The sequence below is a fragment of the Falco peregrinus genome, chromosome 10, assembly GCF_023634155.1.
Source record: "Falco peregrinus isolate bFalPer1 chromosome 10, bFalPer1.pri, whole genome shotgun sequence".
NCBI lineage: Eukaryota > Metazoa > Chordata > Aves > Falconiformes > Falconidae > Falco > Falco peregrinus.
The window spans coordinates 13070833-13093618 of NC_073730.1; the positions used below are offsets into that span (position 1 = coordinate 13070833).

Genomic DNA, 22786 nt, shown 5'->3' on the forward strand with positions numbered 1-22786 from the left:
CATTGGTGTCGATAAGTTTTTCATTCCGAGATTTCAGTAACAACCACAGGCACACAACAGAGCCCTTGGAAGCCATATACCCCACAACATACGTCCTAATGCATTTCCTTCCTGTCCGTGATAACATTTATGTTGCAATATTTAGGTTTTCCAGGTCGCATTACTGACTGGCTTCAGTGAGCAAAGGACAGTAGATCTGGTGTTCAGCTTTAAAGTGCCACATTTTCAAACACCAAACAGGGATGGCTGCATAATAAAACGTGTGAAATGAAGGTGCTGACTGGCCATCGCCAGCGGCTGTGGCAGGGGCAGCTACTCACCTGAAGGTCAGCTGGCAAGGCCAAGGCGCGGGGCTGGCGGAGCTGCGTCCCATCAGAGTCAGTGGTGAGAGGCAGGCAATGAGAGACTGTCACTTCGTCCAAAGCAGAAGGAGGCAGAAATCCTAGGTGTTTCTTTCAGGCAGCGTTTTAATAGTCTGTTTTTCCTGTAAGCTTTCCAGAGATGGGAGCCATGCCCAAGGGCACTGCAGAGGTAGTTCCTGCTGCACAGGGTCCCTGGGGCCCAAGCCCTGTCACAGCAGTGGGGCTTTCCCTGGTGCGTGCCCATCCTCCTCAGCCTTTTGCCAAGCCACAGCAGCTAACTGCTCAGCCGGGTAACACCCAGCAAAAACCGCCTAGGATATTTAATATATACTTGATGCAATTTTTTCTCTATACAGAATGACTTGTTTGAATATATCGTATGTCCAAATAGGTGACATCATTAGCACACTATCTCTGAACAAAGCACTTTCCTCTGCACTAAAGCTGTCCAGGTAACGGTAAAAAGTAATTCTGAAGGTTGATATTAAGTATAATTGAATGCATTCAGGGCACAACTGCAAATCTCTTGAAGCTGTCATAAACCATGCAAAACCACTTCTTTGGTGACAGTTTGTGGAGCATAGAAATGGAATTTGAAGAGCCTAAGCTATTAATTTCAATTCGGTAGATACTCAGCAAAGCTTACAATTCTGTTACATTCTGTAGAAATGCGGTGTCTCCTGGACATACAGATGATGCCATCTATATTGTAAATATAGATACAACACCGCCTTTGTGTATATGTGTGCGTATATACAACATATACACATCAGTAGCTGGAGTAAGAATACATGTATTTTGCATACTTTTAAATACTCTCAAAATCAGAGAGCAGCAGAATTGTGGTGTTATACACTATCTCCAGTTTAGTGCATATTGTTTCTAAAGTAAATAGCAGTACGGTTTAAAATAGCAAAACTGTGGCCATGATTTCAATGGCAGCACAGATGGCTTCTCTAGAATCTGCAGATACTTGTTTTAGAAAATTTGCCCATTCCCACATATTAAAAGTTTGGGAATTCCTCCGTTTTGCTGATACAAGTATTTGTGGCGCTGTGTGTTATGGCTTCAAGCTAAAAACAAGCACAAGATGACACAAATGTAAAAAGTATCTTTTTTTCTCTTTTATATACTGTAGCACTGAGAAAATTTAGTTCACATTTGAGATATGTAGACTGGAAATCCCGTGCAGATTTAATTTCATATAATACTGTCATTATAGCAATAATTAAACATAGTTGTGAACAAAATAGTTTTCTAATAACATGACAGAAAGAACTTTTTTTTTTTATGGCTTGTCTTTTTGAGAGCAGAATGGCTATTATTTTTCAAGAATGATAGAAAAAGGCATGGAACCATAGGCTGAAGAGGTGTTGCTAAGGTGCTTTTCAGCAGTACATTTCAAAGTAATTTTAGTAGCAGCACACATTTTTTTTGAGCAGCTGAACAATATTATTGTGAGTCTGCAAATACTAATTAGTGGTCACTTTGCTCACATATAAACTAAATAAGTAGTGTTTCCTAGGAACTGCTTGGGGACAAAATTGTTCACCTAAATCACTTATAAAACATAAATATAAAGTAATGGATTTATTAATTATGTATTTTCTGGTGGATAAAAATGCCAATAAAATATCTTTATTTTAAATCAGAAGACAGCTTTTCAACAACAGAAAAATTGGGCTGTAGATTTGCCTGAATTTTTTTTATTAGATCTACTCTAAATCTGGCTGAATATATACCCTTTGTTGTGCAACATTTAAAGCATAAAATAGCACACTGTTTTGAAGCATTGTTAAGAACAAGGGAACAACACAAGGTTATATAGAGAGTTAATCAAGTAGTCAAAAAGTCATGAGAATAGACCATTGTGACAAAATAACTGTCTCATTCTCATAAGATTAATTTCTTGACATTGAGCTGATGTTTATTTTTTATTGCTGTCTTTGGTGTTTAGGTTGCGGTTTTATCCATCACTGTGATCAACTTACTGAACATTTATTCCATAAAAATAAAGCACATTTTGTTGAAATTGATAGTACTAATACCTTGCCATTGAGGAAATAAAATGTTTTGCATTATTTATCATTCCATTGTAAAACAGGTTACGCACCATTGAAAACCTTTCTGTCAAGTATCTTCTCTTCCACACAGTCCATGAGAGCCGTCAGTTCACTGTAAGAAATGAAAATTAATACAATAACATTAATGTTATCTTACACTTCTAATTCTCAACAATTTTCAAAGGGGAACATGTGATCCAGGCCTCCAACATTGTTTGTTCTCAGGAATACAGTCTTGGCATGGCTCATACTGTCTCTTTTAAGTGCCTCAAATAGATGCTATAGCACCTAAGTAAACAGTAGATGATATTCAACAAAAAAAGATTTAAGTGGTCCAGAAAGCCACAGACTAAGCATAGCTACAATTTAGCCACCAAGATGGACTGAAAACAGACTGGTTTGTATTCCTGTCCTCCATCCTGAGCTTGGATTCATTCAGCCTGACGTCCTCTTCTGAATGCAGGACATACCGGCAGTTGCTAAGTGCCTTTGGTATGAGCTAAAGGGCAATTTTCTTTATAAGGAATGCCAGGACTCTGGCTTCACGTGGGGCATTCCCTTGGAAATACATTTTGGCCTAGTGTTTCCTTCTGGGAGAGATGTGTGGCTTCCAGTTTCACATTCAGGATCATGGAACTGTCCTACAGAAACACCCCTGGCATCTGTACAGGTAACAATTTTCTGGGCCTTAGTGAGCTGCTCTAAGGCTTTTGTGACAGTGCCCTATTCCTTCCCAAGTCTGTCCTGACCAAGTCTTTCATGTGGCAGGCTGAAGACCAGGCAGATCCAGGCTGTTTATGCCTCAGTTACCCTTTCTGTAACACAAATCCTTCCCCAGCACAAGCTGCTGTGATGATAAATCTGTTCAGATATTTATGTACTATTAGAAAAAGAAGGGATGAGACATAAATACAAAGATGAATAAAAGTGGCCTTGTTCCACTCAGCCTTAAACTGAACTCGGCTTAGAACAAGTATCACTTTAATTAAAGTAATTATTTCTTTCCATATGTGATCACCTTTTAATCACACACCGAACAGACCTGTCAGCTCCTATGCTTTCTTCATGACACTCTTCCACGTGGGCTCCATGTGCTATTCCCCAACCACAGTATCAGCATTATAAGCACTTGCAAAGCAACTCCCTGGCTCTAGGCTACACACCAGAATGAGCCATGATGCTGCTTAGTGCTATAATAGTGGTGGTGTCTCCTGCTGCGACCTCTGAATTCAAAAGCATCCTGCAGCACAGTCTATGGCTCCTGACCTGTCTCACGATACCATAGCTACATCATCAGATGCTTAAGCATCTGCCGTCAGAGTACACAGAAGGAGAGAAAAATCATCTTACTATTGTCTTTTCCTTCTTCCAAATCTGAAGTCACCTCCCACCACAGTAAATATTTCAAGCAGCCATGTAGAAACAGAGCGTATACCTGCAAAACAGTGAAGGGAGGACAGAAATCAGGTTTGCTTAAAGGACCCATAAATACAAGGTTGAAAAAGAACTGCCATTTCTGTCATTTTTGAGGAACAGAAGAGGGAGTAGGAGGAGTTCAGACTGCAGATATTTTCCTGTGTAAAGGGTGTTGGGCTTCAGTTAAAAAGTTCTCCACTTCTTAACTCATTTGTTAGGATAAGGGTGAATTAAAATACCATCTTGCTGCAAAATCATACAAGCATCCTAAAAGTTGATTAGCAGTCAATATAATTATTTCAAACATTTTAAGGGAAATATGCATAAACCAAGGAGATCACTGTATGTGATCATTCTGGTCTCAGTGCTTTTTTTTTTTTTTTTTTTTTTTTTTTTTCATACTGATGTTTACTTGTTCTCAATGAAAATTCTAGATGCACAAGAAGTGTAAGAATGGACCATTGATTATCCCAGAAAGAAAACCTTATTTGTTAATTCAGATCCTTAAAATAGTTATGGCAGAATTTGAACATAATGGCATCTATAAATATTTCATATAAATTCCACCTAAGTGGTGGAATAACCTAAGGGTTGTTCTGCAGGCATAAGGAATGAAAAAATATATATACATATAGATGTAGATGTGTGTATATATATGTGTATGTGTGTGTATGTCTGCACACACACGCATATATGCTACTTGATTTTTACATTAGTCAGAATACTTATGTACTAATCTTTCCAGGATAGACAGACACAGTGAGACAAAGTTATACGTGCAATAATTACAGGTTAACTAACAAAGTTTATAAGTATCAGATCACGTGAAGCCAAAATCTGCTGAATCATGCAGGCTTAAAAAAAGTCTATTACTAGATTTTTTTTCTACGTAGATAAAAACAAGGAAAGGAAAAACGGAAGTGACTTTCGTTTTGTGACAATGGAGCTAATTCTACTTAATCTACACTGATATTCAGCATACACTTAGTTTCTTAGCTACTGATAGGATATATTGTCAGGGGAGAGGCAAGACATCGTTAAAGAGTAATGAACTATAATATAAATATGTAAAGTTTAGCTTACTGATAAAAATTTTTCCATATAGTGCATTAAGCAGTAGCTTTTCAAAAGAAGTCATTGATGCATCAGCAAAGCTACATTCAAAGTAGACCAGATAAAACACTTAAGAGATAAGTGGAGGGGATCATCTTGTAATTATAGTGCAACTGAAATCACCCCAATGGTCTTATCCAACCTTCTGATCTCTAAGTGTGGGATAAACAAAACATGGCATTTGTGTGTGAAGATCAAATGAACAGAAAGCCACCTGTGATACTAGAAGAATATTTTTCCAAAGTCAGCAGACATGGAAAGAGCAATTGTATTGCATCCATGACAAATGGGAAGACAGTAGTAATTCAGGGCTTGATTATGTGATGTTTTCTTCTTTTAGAAAAACACAGCCCTCCACAGCAAAGTTACATCACTTCTCCAGTTTGTCACTTTTGTAAATAAACTGCAGATTTTTTGAGACAAACCTTGTCCAACCTCTTGTGAGGTGAGAAAATTACTTGACTGGTTGTACAATGAATAGATGATACTCACACAGTGCCACAAGGCAATATCAGCAGAGGCAATAAATAGCTTTCCTCATGAAGATGCGTAGAAGGCATTTTCCCACAACATAAAAAATACGGAAGTTTATTTTTATGGCAGCTATTTTGACTTCTGCTTTTGTGGACCTAGGGGCTCCTTATGCAGAACTGCCATGTTCACTGCCCTTGGCAAGCAAGAGAGAATTTACCTAGAGACCACAACTTAATTTATCACAGCAAGGCTGGTGATGAATGTGGTAGCTATTATATGTAAAAGAAGGCTAAATTAAAAAAAAATAATCTGTAGAAGCAGATACTAAAATGGATTCTAAAATAGAAAACTAGATCCAAATTCACTGCTCAGATTTTTCTGCCACATTTCCTTCTGTCTTGTATATGTGGTCTCCTATCAAGAGGTTTTAAGTTTGGCCATCCTAGGGTCTCTCTCAATAGGAAGGTTCTGATGTGTTATTGATCTCTCTATTATCTTGCTGCAGCTTCACAGTAAGATCCCTGCCATTTTCTACCAGACCATGCAAATTATATATGTTTAAATATAATCAAAGTAGTGGTTACAAATGCTGAAAAGCAGGAGAGTAAAAGACAAATGTAGATATACTCACATGTCTGTAGAGAGGTGTGGATATACCTCTTGTGAAGGTACCATAATTTCCAAGAAACTTCCATTTAGGAAAATGCTATTCTTGCAATTGTATTGCTTCCTGGGAAGCATTAGTAAGGCTCCAGACCACAGCTGCTGTTGCTGCATCTGTTGTGCTTTTAACAGCAGGCTGTGATTCCATGACTTCTTAACAAATGCTTATTTACTTCACCTTTCTTGGTAAGGCTACAGAAGAGGCTTTTTCCATGCACTTTAGTTTTAGCGCCAGAAAAGAAGTCAAGGAAAGCCAAGAAGAATACAACTGGGGAAAAAAAAAAAAAAAAAAAAAAAAAAAGGCAGCAAGCCAAAATAACCTTTTTTGCACTGATGTTAATCTGGCCAGCTCAATGTTCTTTTCCTCTTCTTTTTGTTCTTGCTAAACAGTATGACTGTTGAGATTCAACTTTATTAGCATCTAAATGACCTAAATTCAGTCAATGGCTATTCTGCCAGTGAATGTTTTTATCCTATAAGCTCAGGCAGCAATTACTTGAGCTGAGTCTTGACAATTCCTAAGACACAGATGTGCTTACAAAATCTTAAAAGACAGAAGACACTGGACAATAACGTGTAACAAACAGTATTTTAAATACACACGAATTCCAAGACTTAAGATATACCACAAGGTCCTGTAAGATATTGAATCAAAATTTTAGTGACCTACCTCTTACACAGACTGTAAGGGAACAGCTCAGGAATAATATCAGTGTAAATTAGGCCAATCTCTGAATGTTCATCATTGTAAACATAATGAGTTCCCTGTAGTCATCTTGCCCAAATTCTAAAGGTTTCTTCAAGGGTCTTCTGACTGACTTCATGCTCCACAGAGTATTCAGAACATTGCAGAAATGAGCATCCACAGTTATTACTATTTGTCAACTGCAAACAGATAGGAATTACTAAACTTCCAAAGGCTGCTTTCTTCACAACTGGAATGAAAAATCAAATATGATGGTAGCAATCTATATTTACCATGGCATCACCCTTTCTTTTTTTCCAGGGGTGGAGGGGTGGGGGGTGTTTTGGGAATAATAAGGAAGTTAATTAATAAGGAATTAAATTATAAGGAATACATATTAATGAATTAAATAAGGATATTAATTAATTAGGCTGAGTTTTTTATTTGTTTCCATTTAAAATAAAATTATAACTTGAATAAAATTTTTAGTCTTTATAAAAAAAGACAATAGACTGCTAGGTTCCCATTACAGAACTCTTTCTTCTGTTAGAAAAATAACAGTGATTCAAGGAACTAATAAGGTGACACAGAGACATGCAGAGCTGAACAAAATTTCCATTTTTGCTGTTGCATTACGCTGAGAAAATAAATTCCCATGAATAATTCAGTAAACTTAACCTTCTGGTCCACTCATAGACAATCCACTAGAAGTTCATGGTTTTTCTACTATCACTATTTCACCTTATCTGACCAATACGTAATTTTAACTCTGTGAACTAAAAGGACAAATCACCTTGTGATGTATCAGATCCATCGTTTCTCTTTTCCAATCAGGTGTCTGTGAAAGTGTTTACTGCCTCAATGTATCAACATATGTAACTTAAAAATTCATGAGCATTTGTACATACAAGTTAGCCATTCACGTTATTTTACTGTGCACCATTTCCATTAAATTCTGATCACTGTTATGCTGAAACTTACATATAGAGATAGAACTACAGTGAGAAATTAAAAAAAAGGAAAAGAAAAATGAAAATTAAAGAGTATGAACACATTTACAAACATTATGCATTTATAAAATCAGATTAATTTAGACTGAGACTATTCAGTATATCAGTTTACTTGCTTAGCTCCTTTAATCTCTTCTCAGTGACTGCTACTTATGGGCTGTAACAGTTATGCTCTGAGAAGCCATCCTCATACTTTGCATAGCAAATCAGCTCCAACTAACTTTCTTAAAACTGAAAAGTTGTAGCAAAATAAATTCAACTACAAAGCTGGGGAATTTATTGTGACTTGCAGAAGATAAAAAGATAAATTCAGAAAACTCTTATTGCCTGGAGTCAGTCCCCTGAAGTGTGAGCTTTCCCAGTACCAGTATGTTCTGTAAGTCAAACAATGTGATTTTTGTGTGCAGAATTCTACTAGATATGGATAAAACTAGTAATAAAAGGTTGTACAAGAAATAACTATGTTCACTGCACAGGGTAAAAAGTGAAGCAATGAAATATATTATTTGAAATGAATAACATTTGTGATTATTTATTTTATGGTGTCACTTGCAATATATTTTTGAATTAACAAAGAAACAGGCCATTTCCATTTCTGAGACTCTGCCATGGTCAAATGGCTACTTAAACTGGAGACCTTTTGGTAGTCAAATAGAGAAAGGGGAAATATTATACTACATTTTCTTTGAGCCACATTGTCTTTCAGCCACTTCTATTATTTGCTTTCCCTTGTAGTCAGATAAAATATGGGATTTGACACAGATTCATTAAAACTGACCTTACTGAGAATATGTTTAGCCAATATTCACAGAAACCTACACAGGTAGTTCAGAACAGTTGCAAGCTCACTAGTGAATTACTGTTCCCTGTTCTGAAGGAAATCCTTGCAGATGCTGATGTCTTCAATTTGATTACCATTGGTTTAGTCTGCATAGGTAAAAGTATTCTACTAAAAGTATTCGCAAAAAATAGAATACCGCTGTGACCAAATCAGTCAATACAATAGCTGACAATTTATAGCATAATAGGTCATATAGCTCTAGGCTCAACATTTCAAGTTAGGTACTCAGAGAACTGAGGAACTTTCCTTTTGTGAAAACATTTCTATACTTTCCTCAGATAATCTACTGATAACATTAAAGATGACCAATTTATAACTTACCCAGCTGGCTTTCCTGCTAGTAAAACACTGTGTTGTGCTTAATTCAGTGCAGGGTGCCTTGTTTACACATATTCAGAAAACACATGGCCAAAACAAATGGACATAAAATTACATTTATACTTATGCTTCATTTCTTTTGATCTTCATCTGTATTTTAATTATCAGAAGTTTAAGCAAATAACAAATGTTCTGTACTTACAAAAATGACAACATTCCATTGCCTTTCCCACCCCACTACAATGAAAAAACTTGATCAGAACATTTATTTAGAAAGCAAAGGACATTTTTTTATCACCCAATTAAACAAAAGTACAATTAATTAAATCAGATTTAAATTATTCTTCATTGTTTTTGCAGGTGTTAACTGTTCAGGATCTAACACCAGGTCCCAAAACTTTCAAAGCGTAGAAATGACAAGTTACAACGATCAACTAGAGGACCATAATAAAGTTTACAAGAACTAGTAAAGTCTTAAACTTTCTCTGTAAAACCATTTAACTACTGTCCCTAAAATATTCACTAAGGGATATAATTGTCATAATGGATACTTATAGACCACGTGGGTGAAATAAGTCAAAGAATTTTTCTTATACCTACACTGCAGTTCAATTATCTCTTCATTGATATTCCTTCTGTTCCAGTCTACTTCCCTTAAATGCTTCCATATGTTTTATGGCACAAAACAAACTGTGCTTGAACAACATGTTGATATATACAAAATTCTGCTTAGTTTGAATTATAGTACCCATGAAATGTAGCTATTCCTAATCATACCATTATAATCTCCATATTGTTTAAAGAAGGTAGTGACAGGACAGTAGCTGCAGTCTTATTCTACTCTTGCTCCAGCACAATATAAAGAAAATATCCAGCTTGTTCTTTATTTAAAGGTTTTCTCAATACTCACTATTGGTGGCTGAGTTGCTTTACCATTTAACGTAGCAAAAATGCAAAAGCTTCCATAAAATCATCATTTTTTTGGGAGGTGTTTGTTTTGTACATTATGCAAAAAGACACCAAATTTCTTTAAAAAATCAAATTGTTCCAATTGTGGAGGTGGAAATGCGCTTCATATAGGCTGCAACATTTCATATGGGTTTCCCATCTCACAAACCGAACAAATATGAAGAGCCTTCCCTCTTCATGGCTGCCTGAATCTAACACAGTCCTCTGAACTTCCCACAGGGCACAAAGGAAGAGCTGACTAGGACTGAAATGGTAATTCGCATGTGACACAAAGGCAGAAGAGCAGGAAAAACAGAACTATGGCAAAAGTGTGGGAAAGTATAGTAGAAAAGAGTAGAACAGAGGGCAGCTGGACCAGCCAAACCAGAGACCGAAAAAGGAGGAAGGAAAGGCGGGTTTCTCAGGTACTCTATTACCTTATTTGTCTTAAGTGAAACTGGACAGATTCACCTTCTGCCCCAAAAACGTCAGCTGAGTGGTTCCTCATGACCCAGCAACTGCATTCAGGCTCTTCTGCAGTGAAGCGACTAAAAAGGAAATTGTATAACAGAACTAATTAACTTTTTGGGAAGAGAAATCTCACAGATCCCAAAGGAAAAATAATCCATCACTATCCATCATCTTTCTTCCATTCACTTTAAAACAAGTTGATAACCTGACAGTATGTGGAAAAGGTGACAGTATTTACCTTTGCTTGTAGTCAAGTTTCTTCCAATCAGCTACATGGCATACCCTTAAAAAATAAAAGTATTTCTCTTTATGTACTTGATCGTAGCTGGTTAGGTTTGGGGGCTTTTTCCATATTCAAATTCTATACTAAATTTCAAAATAAAATATAAACCCAAGGAGTGTACCCAGAAAACTCAAAGTGGAAAAAAACCCCAACTCTAATTCAAACCATTACTTTCTTTTAAAACTCAGATTTTCTAGGGTTTAAGATATTATTTTGGAACACATGAGACTGGCAATATCACAAAAAATATCAGCCTATAACAGGTTTTGACATTACTCAGACTCACTCTGCTTGGCCAATGAAAGTGAGCACTACTTTGCAACAGAAAATGAAATACTGCATAATGCCCACAAAATGCTAAAATCTTATACTTCAACAAATGTGCTAGGTATCCTGTTGTGCCTCAGCAAATACTTTACTTTAAACATGAAAAACTTCTTAAGTGGATTTCAAATTTTCATACAACATTAAGGCTTGGAGACATAAAAGAGTAGCAATAGAAATGACAAAACTAAAGATAAAAATTTGCTAGTGGTAGTAAGTTCTGTGAAAACTTAATGATCAACAGTAAAGCTGACCATAACCCTAGGTTCCATGACTAATCTGAAAGACCTGGTGTTGCTCTGGATGACACTGGTGCTTTCTTCATCACTTTTGTGCTCAAATTACAAGGCAATGTGCCAAAACCCCTGATACAAAAAGGAACAAAAACCAAAGTCTGAATCCGGGTCTGGTCCTTTCAAAGGAGTGATCATCTGGCCTGCAAAGTTTTACTTACACCTAAGGAAGCTGTCTCATAATTTCTTCTTCTCCATGTTGTATTTAATCCCACAGCTAAATGCAGAGATCTCTGCATCTACATCAGGCAAAACATTCACTGTACGCCAATGTAATTGAGAAGTGGATCCACATATGTTCACAGGCACAGACATATCCTTCTCAATATTCAGCACCTCCTGTTTATTTACGGACACCTCAGACCAATGTATGTCATTTAAATCATTTGCCACAATAGCTGAGGGCTTGGATGAGGTTTTGTAATGTTGAGGATAGGCTGATTCAGACATTACTTAATCCCAAAAGTCATAATCAGAGCTAGCATACAATCATACTTTAAACAAGGGTACAGTAACTCTAAAAAAAACATCCATTGGCAAAATACTCAAAGGAGCACGAGGGCTCCCAGACCTGACCCTGGTGGCAAACAAGAGGTTTGCAATGGCTCTTAACATCCTGCCACATGGGTCTATTGTCTTTGACACGGCTCCAGTGCGCAGATCCAGGGCTGTGTTTTCCAGCAGGCTCCCTGCCCTCAGCAAGGCCCTGCTGGCCACCCCGAGCCGGGGAGGCAGAGGGGAGGTCCAGCCTCTGGGCCAGCGACACTGCCTGGGCCCTTCCTCCCACACCATAACTGCCTTGCCAGGCATGCCGAGGTCTTGGGCACACAGGCAGCCGACACACACCCCCAGCACCCCCCTGTGCGCACTCGCTCCTACCACAAAAAGAATCAGCTCTTAAAAGTGCACCTTGACCTCAAAAATAAGAAACCTCAGCGGGACTCTTCCATCTGGCCCTCCAGACCGGGTCGCAATGACTATGTTGGGACAAGCAGACTTGCTGACTTCAAGCAGCACTCGCACTCTCGCGTTTACCGCAGCATTTTCTCATAGCTGACAGTGACACTGGGAAAGCCACCAAGGCTGCGCTCTGTCTGCGTAAGTCCCTGAGATGTTACACACTAAGCAAGCCTAACGCACCACGGAGACAAGAATACGCTGGGCTTCAGCCCCTGCCACAAGGTCTAAGCGATGCTTGGACACGCAGCGTGCCTCTCGGACACCTCGAAACAGCCCCCGTGAACACTGGTGTGCACCAGGCGTTGGGGCTGACGGTGGAAGATCCGTGGGTTTGCTTTGCACAGGCACAAGCTGACTGTGAAGCAGGCAACCCACTGGCTTCACTGGTGACGTAGGCTGGAATAACTGATCGGCACAGCCCAGCTTCCTCTGCTGACCCAGACCCTGCGTTTGCTTGGTGGCAAGAAACAGACAAACTGCCTGTGTGCCCACTGCTGAGTGCCCGCAACGCGGCTGCTCTGGGACGCAGATGTGTGTGCAGGTATTGGCCTTGGAAATACTGCATTTTGACTTGCCCGGGTGCTGGTTTGGGTTCTTGTTATTTACTTTCTTTGATCTCCCCCCTCCGTTTCTGTGATGGGGGAAATGGAGTGCTGCGTTGCCTTGAAATCTACCGCTGCATTGCCACAAGTTATCATGTGATAAAGTTACAATCCAAGTCATTACAGGAAAAAAACATTACTCTTCAATTTGATTGCCATTTTTAATTCACTAGATACAGAGAATTGCTCAGGCTCAAGTACCAGTGAACAACATATGGGGGAACAGTAATGCACACACCAAGTCGAGAAAGGTATTTCTCCCAAGTTATAACTTAGCATTAACATGAATTGCAACAAATGGATCTTCAGCGTTGTTACCAACGTGGAAACGAGCTATCCCGTCTCCGGAAACATAGACCTGTTCTCCAGTACATGTGTTGCCTTCCTTTTCTCCAGAAATAACATCACAGTAGGTACCAGCAGGCAGTCCCGTTTGCAAACTGATGTTCAGATCCCTACGTGAAAATAAACAAACGCTGTTTACCCACCGATTTCAAAACAGGTATTTCAAACTGGGTAGGGGACTTTTTGAACTTGACACTAATCCCTCGCTTTGTAGGGCAATGTAAAGTGTGACCTCTCTCGTCCAACCCATGCTTCATTCCCTGTGCTCCCATTTTGGCTCTCTAGTCCTGGCGTGCAATTGAAAGACTCCGGCTCAAGCTGCAGTGATTGCGCTCATCAGGAGAAAGGGACGTTCCCCTCCCCATCGGGATGGCTGATGAGCGCTGCTGTGCTCCTCTCTGGGGACATGGTCCCACCCACGGACTTACCAGTCGTCATTATTGAAAACGATGAAGCCTTTACTACCACGACCAAAAGCCACTTGATTGCTGCCGTTGTCCCACCAGTTGGAGAAAGGCTGACCGTCCACCACATTACGGAAGATGACCATGTTCCTGAAAACGCAAGGAACGGCTGTCACTGCGCCCGCGAGAGCTCTGAACCCAGAAGGAACAGGAAGCAAAAGCAACTGCTTTTGCTCGCTATTTTCCCCCACAGTGTCCCTACTTTATTTGACGCCAGCGATGTTCACAAACCCAGTCGTTGCCACAGGTAGTGTCTGCATTGATTGTAACGGGCCTTACTGATCCATCCGCGTTACTCGGCGGTCCAACCCAGTCATTGACGTCCTGTAATTAAAAGGAGAAGTTTAATACTTCTTACTGGAAATGCAGAGAAAACCTAGATGGACCATCAAATTGCCATCTGCTAGGTCCAACATGGGACAGAGAAGTCACCTAACAAATTTAAATGCACTAGACTGCTACTCTGGCCCCGTCCTGATCCTTATTCACCGTGAATGCATCTTCAGCATGTACCAGCTTACCCGTCCATTGACAAAGTTTCTTGGCCAGCGAAAACTTGACATCACACGCGTGAACCCATATGGATGAGCAAGCATGAAACCAACTGCCATCTTATAAAGCCTGTTCGTTAGACAAAAACAAGTAATGAGACGTGGAAAGAGAAACTGTGCCAGAGAACAGATAGACAAACGAGGAAAAGCAAGCAGCATCGCCCGGGCAGGAACAACCCCTTACCTGGCGTCCCAGAACGTTAGAATGGAAGCTCCACCGGCCCCGTGGCCCCGCTGGTTGTCGTGATTATCCACAAAGACCAGGGCTCTGTCGGAAGGCACAAAGCCCCAGCCTTCTCCCCAGTTCCTAGCCAAAAACACAAAGACTTAAAGCTGCCTTGTCAACACGTGTGCCCAGCGTACCCCCCCATAAGCTGCAGCATCTTCATCCTTACTTTAAGTACGCCATCTTTTCCCCGTTCCACTTGCGGATCACCGTCCCCAGTTTCGCACCATATTTGAATTCTGTCACTCGGCCATTTCCAAAGTAGTCGCTGCCTTTGATCGGCTCTCCACCCAGGTCAATCACCTGGTACAGGAAAGACAGAGCGTTCCTTTCTGCTTCAAAACACCAGACAAGTACAAGGCGTTGCCCGAGACACTGTTTTAAGGAAGAGGCACTACTCGAGCTAAACGCATTAGTTGGCTTACTCGAAAAACTGCATTTAAAGCTATTTTCTTCATTTGATCTCAGCCTAGCGGTGAGCTTGTTCTCCATCTCCATCCTAATTCTCCTCACCTTCATTGATCACTGTCGCATCATTAAGACTCGGGCCGTACCAACTTCACGTTTAGTGTAGCCAACAACGTCTCTGCTTCCAGCACACGGGCAACCTCATTTCTCCGTGTAGCTAAAGAATGTCCGACTGTTTGCCCTAAACCTTGCAGGCCACGTATTGACTTAATAAAATGTGTCCAGCAACTTTACCTCCTGCTGACGGAAACCAACAATTACCTGCTTGTTAGGAATTGTTACCCAAATGTAAAACACAAACTTGGAATGTCAACTAACAAGGCTATGCCATTGGAAAACCATGTTTCAGACCATAATCACTATTTCTACTTTCTGTTGCAATGAATTCTCCAGAACTTAAAATTTGGGGAGCAGCGACATCTCTTTTTCAAATCAATAGAATTTTTACACTAACTTTGATGCAACAGAATCCACAGCAAGTCAAATTTCCAGGTAGACTTAGTTACAGAAGGTCCAAAATAACTGTCCATTAGCATTTGTGGGCAGATTAGGTATTTCTATATTATGGTTATTAAATCACAGCAACAAGTGCTACAGGTCTAGAAGCTACAGGTCTACAAGTCCGAGAGCTGCTCCGGCCCAGCATCGCCTCCCATGTGGGACTGAGTCTATACCGTGCCTGCAAGAAAGAAGTTTGTAAAGTACAACTGAAATAAAAGAAAAAAAAAAAAAAAAAAAAAAAAAAAAAGATTACCTCCTGGTAAATGAAAGGTTTAGTTCCTGCAGAAAACCATTTCGTGTTTAGGTCATTCAGCTTGTCTAAAACTGCCTTCAGGTCCCCCGGCCACATATGCTTGGCAGCATCAATTCGGAAGCCTGCTACACCGATATCAATGAGGTGGTTCATGTACTCAGCAACTTTTGAGCTGACATAGTCCTTCTCCAGGGCCAGATCAAGAAGGCTCACCAAGCGGCAGTCTCGGACCTGTAGAAAAAATCTGAAATTAAACATTTTTTTCACCTAATAAACTAAACGCAGTAGCGTTCTACAGACGTTTTGGATTTTGTTACCTGCGTGATGCCACAGCAAATAAAAATTTCACTAGCTGTTGTTCATCACACATAACTTTGCCTTGGACAATCACCTTGGACAGTCATCTACACAGAAGGAGCGCTAAGAAGTCTGCATTCACCCAGCTTACACAGCTGTAGGTGCTGAAGGATTGTAACAGACAGTCAAACCATTAAATCTATCACCAGCTTTTTAATGCAAGCAAAGGGCAAAAACATGACACATTATTCTCACTCCAGAGTATTGACAAACAGATTAATCACTATTGCAAGCGCACTCATTTCTTCTCTGATGTGGGAAAGATCTCTAGAAGTTATACTTCTAAATCTGTTAAAATTCTTGAGTTGTTATAGCCTTGTGAAACATTAAACCCTGTTTTCTGCCCCCTTTTTGCCTTGATTTCCTCTAAATACAAAACGGTGGGCACCATTTGCATCAAAAGGATACTTCAAGCGTACGCTGAATATACTGAAATGCCTTTTTTTAACTGCTCTTACAAGGGGTTTCTGTGGCTATGCACACCTGCCCAGAGAGAGCAAGGTGCGTCAGCCCATGTTGCAAACCATACTAAGGAACAGGCTGTACAGATGCTCCTGTAGATCTGCTGAAGAATTCAGCGGCATTTAAAGTCTCCCCTTCTGCTGCCATTTCTCCAAAACCTCTCTCCCCTTAACCGAGATTCAGGAGAGATCACATGCATTTGAAAGGCATAAGACATTATTCAAGAAAGATGGGATCTTATCTTTAAAAAATAACATTTCATTCTATGGTAGTTTTGAAGTCCTGACCTCGTAATCTGACAGAGAGTAACAGGGACTCCGAGGAAACAGAAGGTCCAGTTTCAAGATTTTGGCATTATTATTTGTCTTTGTGCAATCCTAATCTCTCTCCTCTGAAACTGAAACCAAACACAACTTCCAATTTACACGAAAAGGCAAATAATCACTCTTACCTTTATCTTGTTTAAAACACAAAAAACCCACACAAGATAATCCCTAAACAGATTTTATAAGCTTTAAATCTACCTACAAAGTACCTAAGCACATTCGTCTAAATCTGAAATTGAGCCATTGGCTCAAGTAGAGCGATCCCTTTAACAAGCAGTGTTCCCGATAGCAACGCTGACCTCGGTTATCAATTGGGATGGCTTTCCATGGAGGTTTTTGTTTTGTTTTCTTTTTTAAAAGGTCTGCCAGAAAAGGGGAGCAAAGAAACCACAGCCCAGGAACAGATGTACATGAGAAATATATGTATAGTTCTAGGTTTACCTGAGATATATCATGATAATTCTCAATGTCTCCACTTCTAGATTTACATTTACCATCATTGAAGTCCCAGCCAGAATAAGGCACAGCTGGAAAATCTTCAGTCTTTGCACTGAAATAGCTCCCACAAGTAGCATGGCTGCCAGCACCAGCATGAGCTCTACACATGTGGTTGATTACTGCATCCACATAAATATGTACCTAGAGAATAGTATTCACAATTTAATTTGAGAAAGCCATTTCCTACAGCACCACTAATTAAAGTTCCCTCTCTCAACTCCTGCCCTATCACCCTACCTCTGCTTGCTTTCTTCCCCCATCATTTTATTTAAAATATTACTCTTTTATTTACATATAACAATGGTAATACAACATACATCTCAACAAATATGCAGGTAACATTGTGCCCGTTTTTACAAAGGGTACAAAGGAGGACCCTGTGAAGTTATCTGTTAGCATCACCTCTGTGCCTGAGAAGATCATGGAACAAATCCTCCTTGAAGCTATGCTAAAGCACACGAAGGACAAGGAGGTGATTTGAGACAGCCAGCATGGCTGCACCAAGGGCCAGTATTAAAGTATTTAAAGGGGGCTTATAAGAAAGACGGGGAAAAACTTTTTAGCAGGGCCCATTGCAACAGGACAGGGGCTAATGGTTTTAAACTAAAAAAGGGTAGATTTAGACTAGATATAAGGAAGAAATTTCTTATAATGATGGTGTCAAAACTCTGGAACAGGTTGTCTGGAGATGTGGTAGATGCCCTGTCCCTGGAAATATTCAAGGTCAGGTTGGACAGGACTATGAGCATCCTGGTCTGGTTGAAGATGTCCCTGCTCATTGCGGGGGGTGGTGGTGGTGGTGGTGGTGGACTAGATGACCTTTATAAGGTCCCTTCCAAAACAAACTATTCTATGATTCTATGGAAAAAAAAAAAAATCCTCATCTTTACTCCAGTGCTACTACATCTTCCATTCTAAATTACCAGTTGTCTACGTGCTTGCATTGTTAACACCAGAAGGTTTTCCAAGCACTTACTCCAACATTGTTGCACCTGGTCACCATGTCTCTAAATTCAGTTTCATTTCCAGATCGTGTGCACAGCTTGTAGCTGACAGGCTGGTATCTTTCCCACCATGGTTGCCAGGGGTCAGTAATGATAACATTTTCATTTGGAGGTGAAATCTGTGAATAAGATGGTGTCTTTTGGTAACACGATACTGATATGGTTTGTTTCCCCAGTATTGTTAGAGAAAGAACACAAAAATAGAAAATCAGGTCCCTTTAGTGGAAGCCACTCAAAATACCTAACCCATGTAGATCTTCAGTATCCTCCACCTACACTGCAGTGGGCTGGAAAAAAAGACTTAGGCCTGGACCTTCAGCAGGTAAGAATCATACTCTAGAAATGAGGTCCATGGACAGAGTGTCCTATTATCTTCATGAATGCAGGCCTTAAAGATCTAAAGAAGAGTCTGAAATCTGAAGGACTAGGCCAGTAGAGACAGCCCTGAATCATGTTAAAAATTGACTGCAGAACAACAGACTTAATCTGCCCTTAAAATTGATCCAACTTCCCATTTTTGTAATGTTTTGGATAAAAGCATTTTTGATGTGAGACTTGTCACAGTTTCCAGATAATCTATACTACTTCTTTTTATAGACTTTTTCCAGGATACTTTTCAGGCAATAAAGTTTTGCTACTACCTTCAAATCTCTGGAAATAACTAACTGCCTGACCCCACTATTTCTTACCAAGATCCCTAAGCTGCAGCCTGCTTCGTGCTGCCATGCCTTTGTGCCCAGCTCAGCAAGCCTGCATCTGAACAAAACTTTCTTTCTGAGACCCTGTCACAGCAGGAGTTAAAATAATATCCAAGCATATACCATAGTCTGAGAAATCAGTTTAAAATCAATCAGGCCTGCGTGCCTGGAAAGAAGGTTGCAAAGAAAAGATGTATCATTTGAAAATTACGGAAAAGTTCTCACGCAGGCCAGGTTGCAGGCTCCTGGCCTACAAGAGACAGGCAGACTTCTCTTACCAGCTTTTCCTGAGCAATCTGACAAAGACACTGAAATAGTTGAACAGGTGACTGCTCTGCAGCTGTAGCCCCACCCCTGACGTTACTGGTTCCATAGGAACACATGTCTGTTGCTCGGATGGAACAGATTCACATTGACACACCTCCATCAAAGAACTTGTGTTCAGTTAATTTCTGCCTGCTTGCACCAGGTTCCTGCAAAGAAGGGTCTCTCAATGGCTTACTCTAACACCGTGCTTTAGTTTGGGTGAACACAATTAGCAGCCTTTTAAATGCATTTACACAAAACCTTCGGCATTTTGTATTCTCTTTGGGAGCCCTTTTTTCCCAGTCATTTTATGTTTATCTAGCTCTTAAGAGCTTCCCTAGATTTAAATAATAACAAGCAGATAAATGTAGGTTACTCCACAGCAGTATTAAAAAAAAAAATAAAAATTTAGCCCGCGATATGCAATTCCAATTCATCTAAATGTAACAGCACAGAGCAGAAAACATGCACTTTAGAGCAATGAAATAAATTCACGCTACATGGTGATGGTTGAATATATTTGTCAGCATTTACTACTTCCATTACCAATTTCTATTTTTCTTTCTCTGTACCTGTCCTTTGGTGAATTAAACATTTTCTCTGAAAAACACATTATCATCTACGCAGCAATTTTACTACCTACTGATAGGAACAAACATACCTGAACTCCTCCAAATCCATTAGGAGCTAAATAGCGCTCACACTCCAGAGCAATATCCGCCCAGCGCCATTCGAAGAGATGTACAATAGACGTCCTCCCAGAGAGCGCGTTAGGGCTGTACTGTGCCCAGCAAACTCCTACAACTAACAGCAGAAAAAAGATACTCATCTTGTGCTCTGCGATCGGTTGCGCTCTTCTTACTGCCTGTTTGTGGTCCTGGAGGAGGGTAAAGTACACATTACAAAATACACATTTGAAATTCTCTGGCATCATATTTATTTAACTTTGCTTGATTCCCATTTTGAGAACTGCATTCTAGCTAAGCCATACCAACCTCTCATACTAATGGTAACTTTGTTTTCCTGAAGTTAAAATTCAGATCTTGGCTAATACAAGCTTTCTCTATTGTGCAAAATTGTATCTTTATTAGTATAAAGCCAAAAACAACCCCAAAAGGCAAAGCAGTACTTACATAAACCAAAATGGACATTCTATTTCTTATTTTAATGTTCAATATTTTATATTCCTATTGATCCTTGAAAGGCATCTTTTTTTCCAAGCTGTGTTACCATAACTTGTGTATATTTAGGCCTCGGAGAAGCAACGTGTTTCTCATCATGAGTTGCCACAAATCCCCACATACTTTGCAGGTCTAATATATGCGAGTCTGTTGCTTGGGATATGCATGACATCTATCATTCAAACAACAGCCCTGATCTTAGATCTCTCAGATACAGAAGTGACTATACTGACTCATAACCAGAAATGCTAAATGTTTAATTTCTGTACACCTGTACGATTTGCATTAAGATATTCTTCTCCCAGAGAAAACAGTGCAATGGCATGCAGAAGATACAAGTGGCGTGAAGCTCTATAACTAAGTCGTCTCCTTCTCTGTGCCCAGGCACAGAGTTCTGAGAATGCACTGAAGGAGGAAACCCAGCTGCATCACCTTATTATGATCAGCTAGGCTAGGAACTACCCCAATCGTATCACGTTTTTATTTACTTATATGTGAACACAGATGGCAAGCCTATTAAAATTGCCTCTCCTTTTTCTCATTTAAAGAGGTACGACTTAGAACAAACCACAAGTTAAGCAACTACCAAGGTTTGTTACACTATTTAGGATCTCATTTTACACTCTTCACATTTAGTAGTTCATTTAGAGAGCCTGAAATAATACAAAGTAGTGCTACAAGGAGGTCTTTTGCAAATGAAAGGCTGAACTACTACTTCCCTTAAATAACAAAACACAGAATCTTGTTACTTTCCTCTAAGTATCTACTCTTTGTAAAAAGCTACCTTAACACAGAAACAAGGCAGGGCAAAGAAGGAAGGAGACTCCTGGGTGCCATTATAGGGTACACAAAACACTTCCCCGACTGTTTAAACAGGAACACAAAGGCCTTTGGGTTTGCTATATGAAAGAAACCTGCACCCTTTCCTGACTTAATACACGTTGGGAATGCACTGCTGAAAACTCCAGCCTGCTATTATACAGAAACCCAAACAAAAGTTTATGTAAAACCTTGCATGACTTCTACAAAACAAGCCTCATTTTTATTTCAAGGAGAAGACAATCCGTATCTCTTGTCAGTGGAGCTGAACGCCTTGGAGCAAATTCAAGCACCAAACACATCAGTTTATAAAGTGTAGAATCTACATTCCAGAGCCTGTTGCTATCAGCTGTCACTGTACTTGACAGGCAGCCAGAGTTATTTAGAATGAATCATTTGGTAAATTTAGCTTGGGTTTCTGCTTGTAAACAAAATAATTTTAATGGCATTATTTACTTGTAGCTCTTCAGGAAGGTGTGTCAATTTCAGTCATAAGCAGTTGTTATGTGTGCTCCCATCTTCATGAAAGAATGGTGCTTTGCCCTGGTAGGAAGAAAATATATTAACAGAGAGCAAGCTAAGGAAGTTTGATCTTCTCTGATGAGAGAAGACATTTATCAGATGGGCAATTTTTACTAACAGCAGTAAGTACACAAAGCAGTAAGAACAATATATTTTGGCCCAACCAGCTCCAAGGCCGAGTGCTTGAAGAGACTATGCAGTTTTTTATTTCTTCGAAATGGTTTATGGCTGCTGAGGCTTCAGTACAAGCAATGACTAGAGAACGGAGATGCTGAAATCCCTAACACACTCTGAAGGCTCTAGCTTCAAAATGCTTTTGAAACTTGGAAAAAATTAAGAGGCCTGTATTCCTCTATAGAAGAGAGCACAACTGGCTGCAAGCCAAGGAACATTGGAGAGGATTGTTTCTGAAGAATGAATGCTATTGCTGTCTCGGGCAGCGTGAGCACTCAGGTCAGCTTGCCTTCGCTGGGTTAAACTCTGCAGTATGAAACTCAGCTGCTACATCCAAAACACTAGCTGCAATTTTTAGACTACGTCCAAAACACTAGCTGCAATTTTTAGATTTGCAGGAGGCCTGACACAGGCCTGCTGAAGCTTCAGATGTTAAAAAGCTGTTAGAGGGGAACAGTTCCCATGTGAATTTCTAGTTGCTCCCCACAGAACCTCCCCCGGAGCTGCAGCGTTTCGCGCTCCGGCACCTCCTTTAGGGACCCGGCGCTGCCCCCTACACAGCTCCGGCCGGGCGCAGCTCTGCCCCCCCGCAAACCCTCGCCAGCACTGCGGGCAGTAACCGCACCGACGGCGGCAGCGGCACTCGGTACGTACGTGTCGGGGCCAGCCCGAGCCGCTCCCCGCGGGCTGCAGCACCAGCGCACGGCCCGGCCGCCATCAGCCCGGGCCCTGCCGCGGGGCGGGGCCGGCGCTCCCGGGAGCCCCGCGCCGGCGCGGCTGCAGCGCTAAACAAGCCGGGCTAGCC

At 40.3% G+C, this 22786-nt stretch overlaps 1 protein-coding gene across 2 annotated transcripts; it reads right to left on the bottom strand.

Annotated features, from left to right (window-relative positions):
• Positions 1-12973: 12973 nt before the first annotated feature.
• LOC101922423 (pancreatic alpha-amylase) lies at positions 12974-22786 on the bottom strand. 2 transcript variants are annotated; one of them, XM_055815112.1, is made up of 12 exons: positions 22636-22786; positions 21742-21828; positions 19947-20162; positions 18254-18400; positions 17221-17418; positions 15635-15865; positions 14582-14715; positions 14371-14493; positions 14157-14256; positions 13838-13959; positions 13600-13725; positions 12974-13281 (listed from the first exon to the last, which is right to left on the bottom strand). In XM_055815112.1, the coding sequence occupies exons 3-12, from the start codon at positions 20112-20114 to the stop codon at positions 13092-13094; spliced, it is 1539 nt and encodes a 512-aa protein (XP_055671087.1). In that variant the 5' UTR covers positions 20115-20162; positions 21742-21828; positions 22636-22786; the 3' UTR covers positions 12974-13091. The 2 variants fall into 2 exon arrangements, with proteins under 2 accessions (XP_055671087.1, XP_055671088.1); XM_055815113.1 differs by lacking the exon at positions 21742-21828 and having other exon boundaries at positions 22636-22784.

What these genes read in the sequence shown, in the direction of transcription:
- LOC101922423 (XM_055815112.1), bottom strand. Translation starts at nt 20,114, where the DNA reads ATGAGTATCTTTTTTCTGCTGTTAGTTGTAGGAGTTTGCTGGGCACAG. An exon ending in ATGGATTTGGAGGAGTTCAG is followed by an intron (nt 18,401 to 19,946) that starts GTATGTTTGTTC and finishes TCTTATTCACAG; the next exon opens with ATTTCACCTCCAAATGAAAA. An exon ending in GAAACTTTGTCAATGGACGG is followed by an intron (nt 13,960 to 14,156) that starts GTAAGCTGGTAC and finishes TTTTAATTACAG; the next exon opens with GACGTCAATGACTGGGTTGG.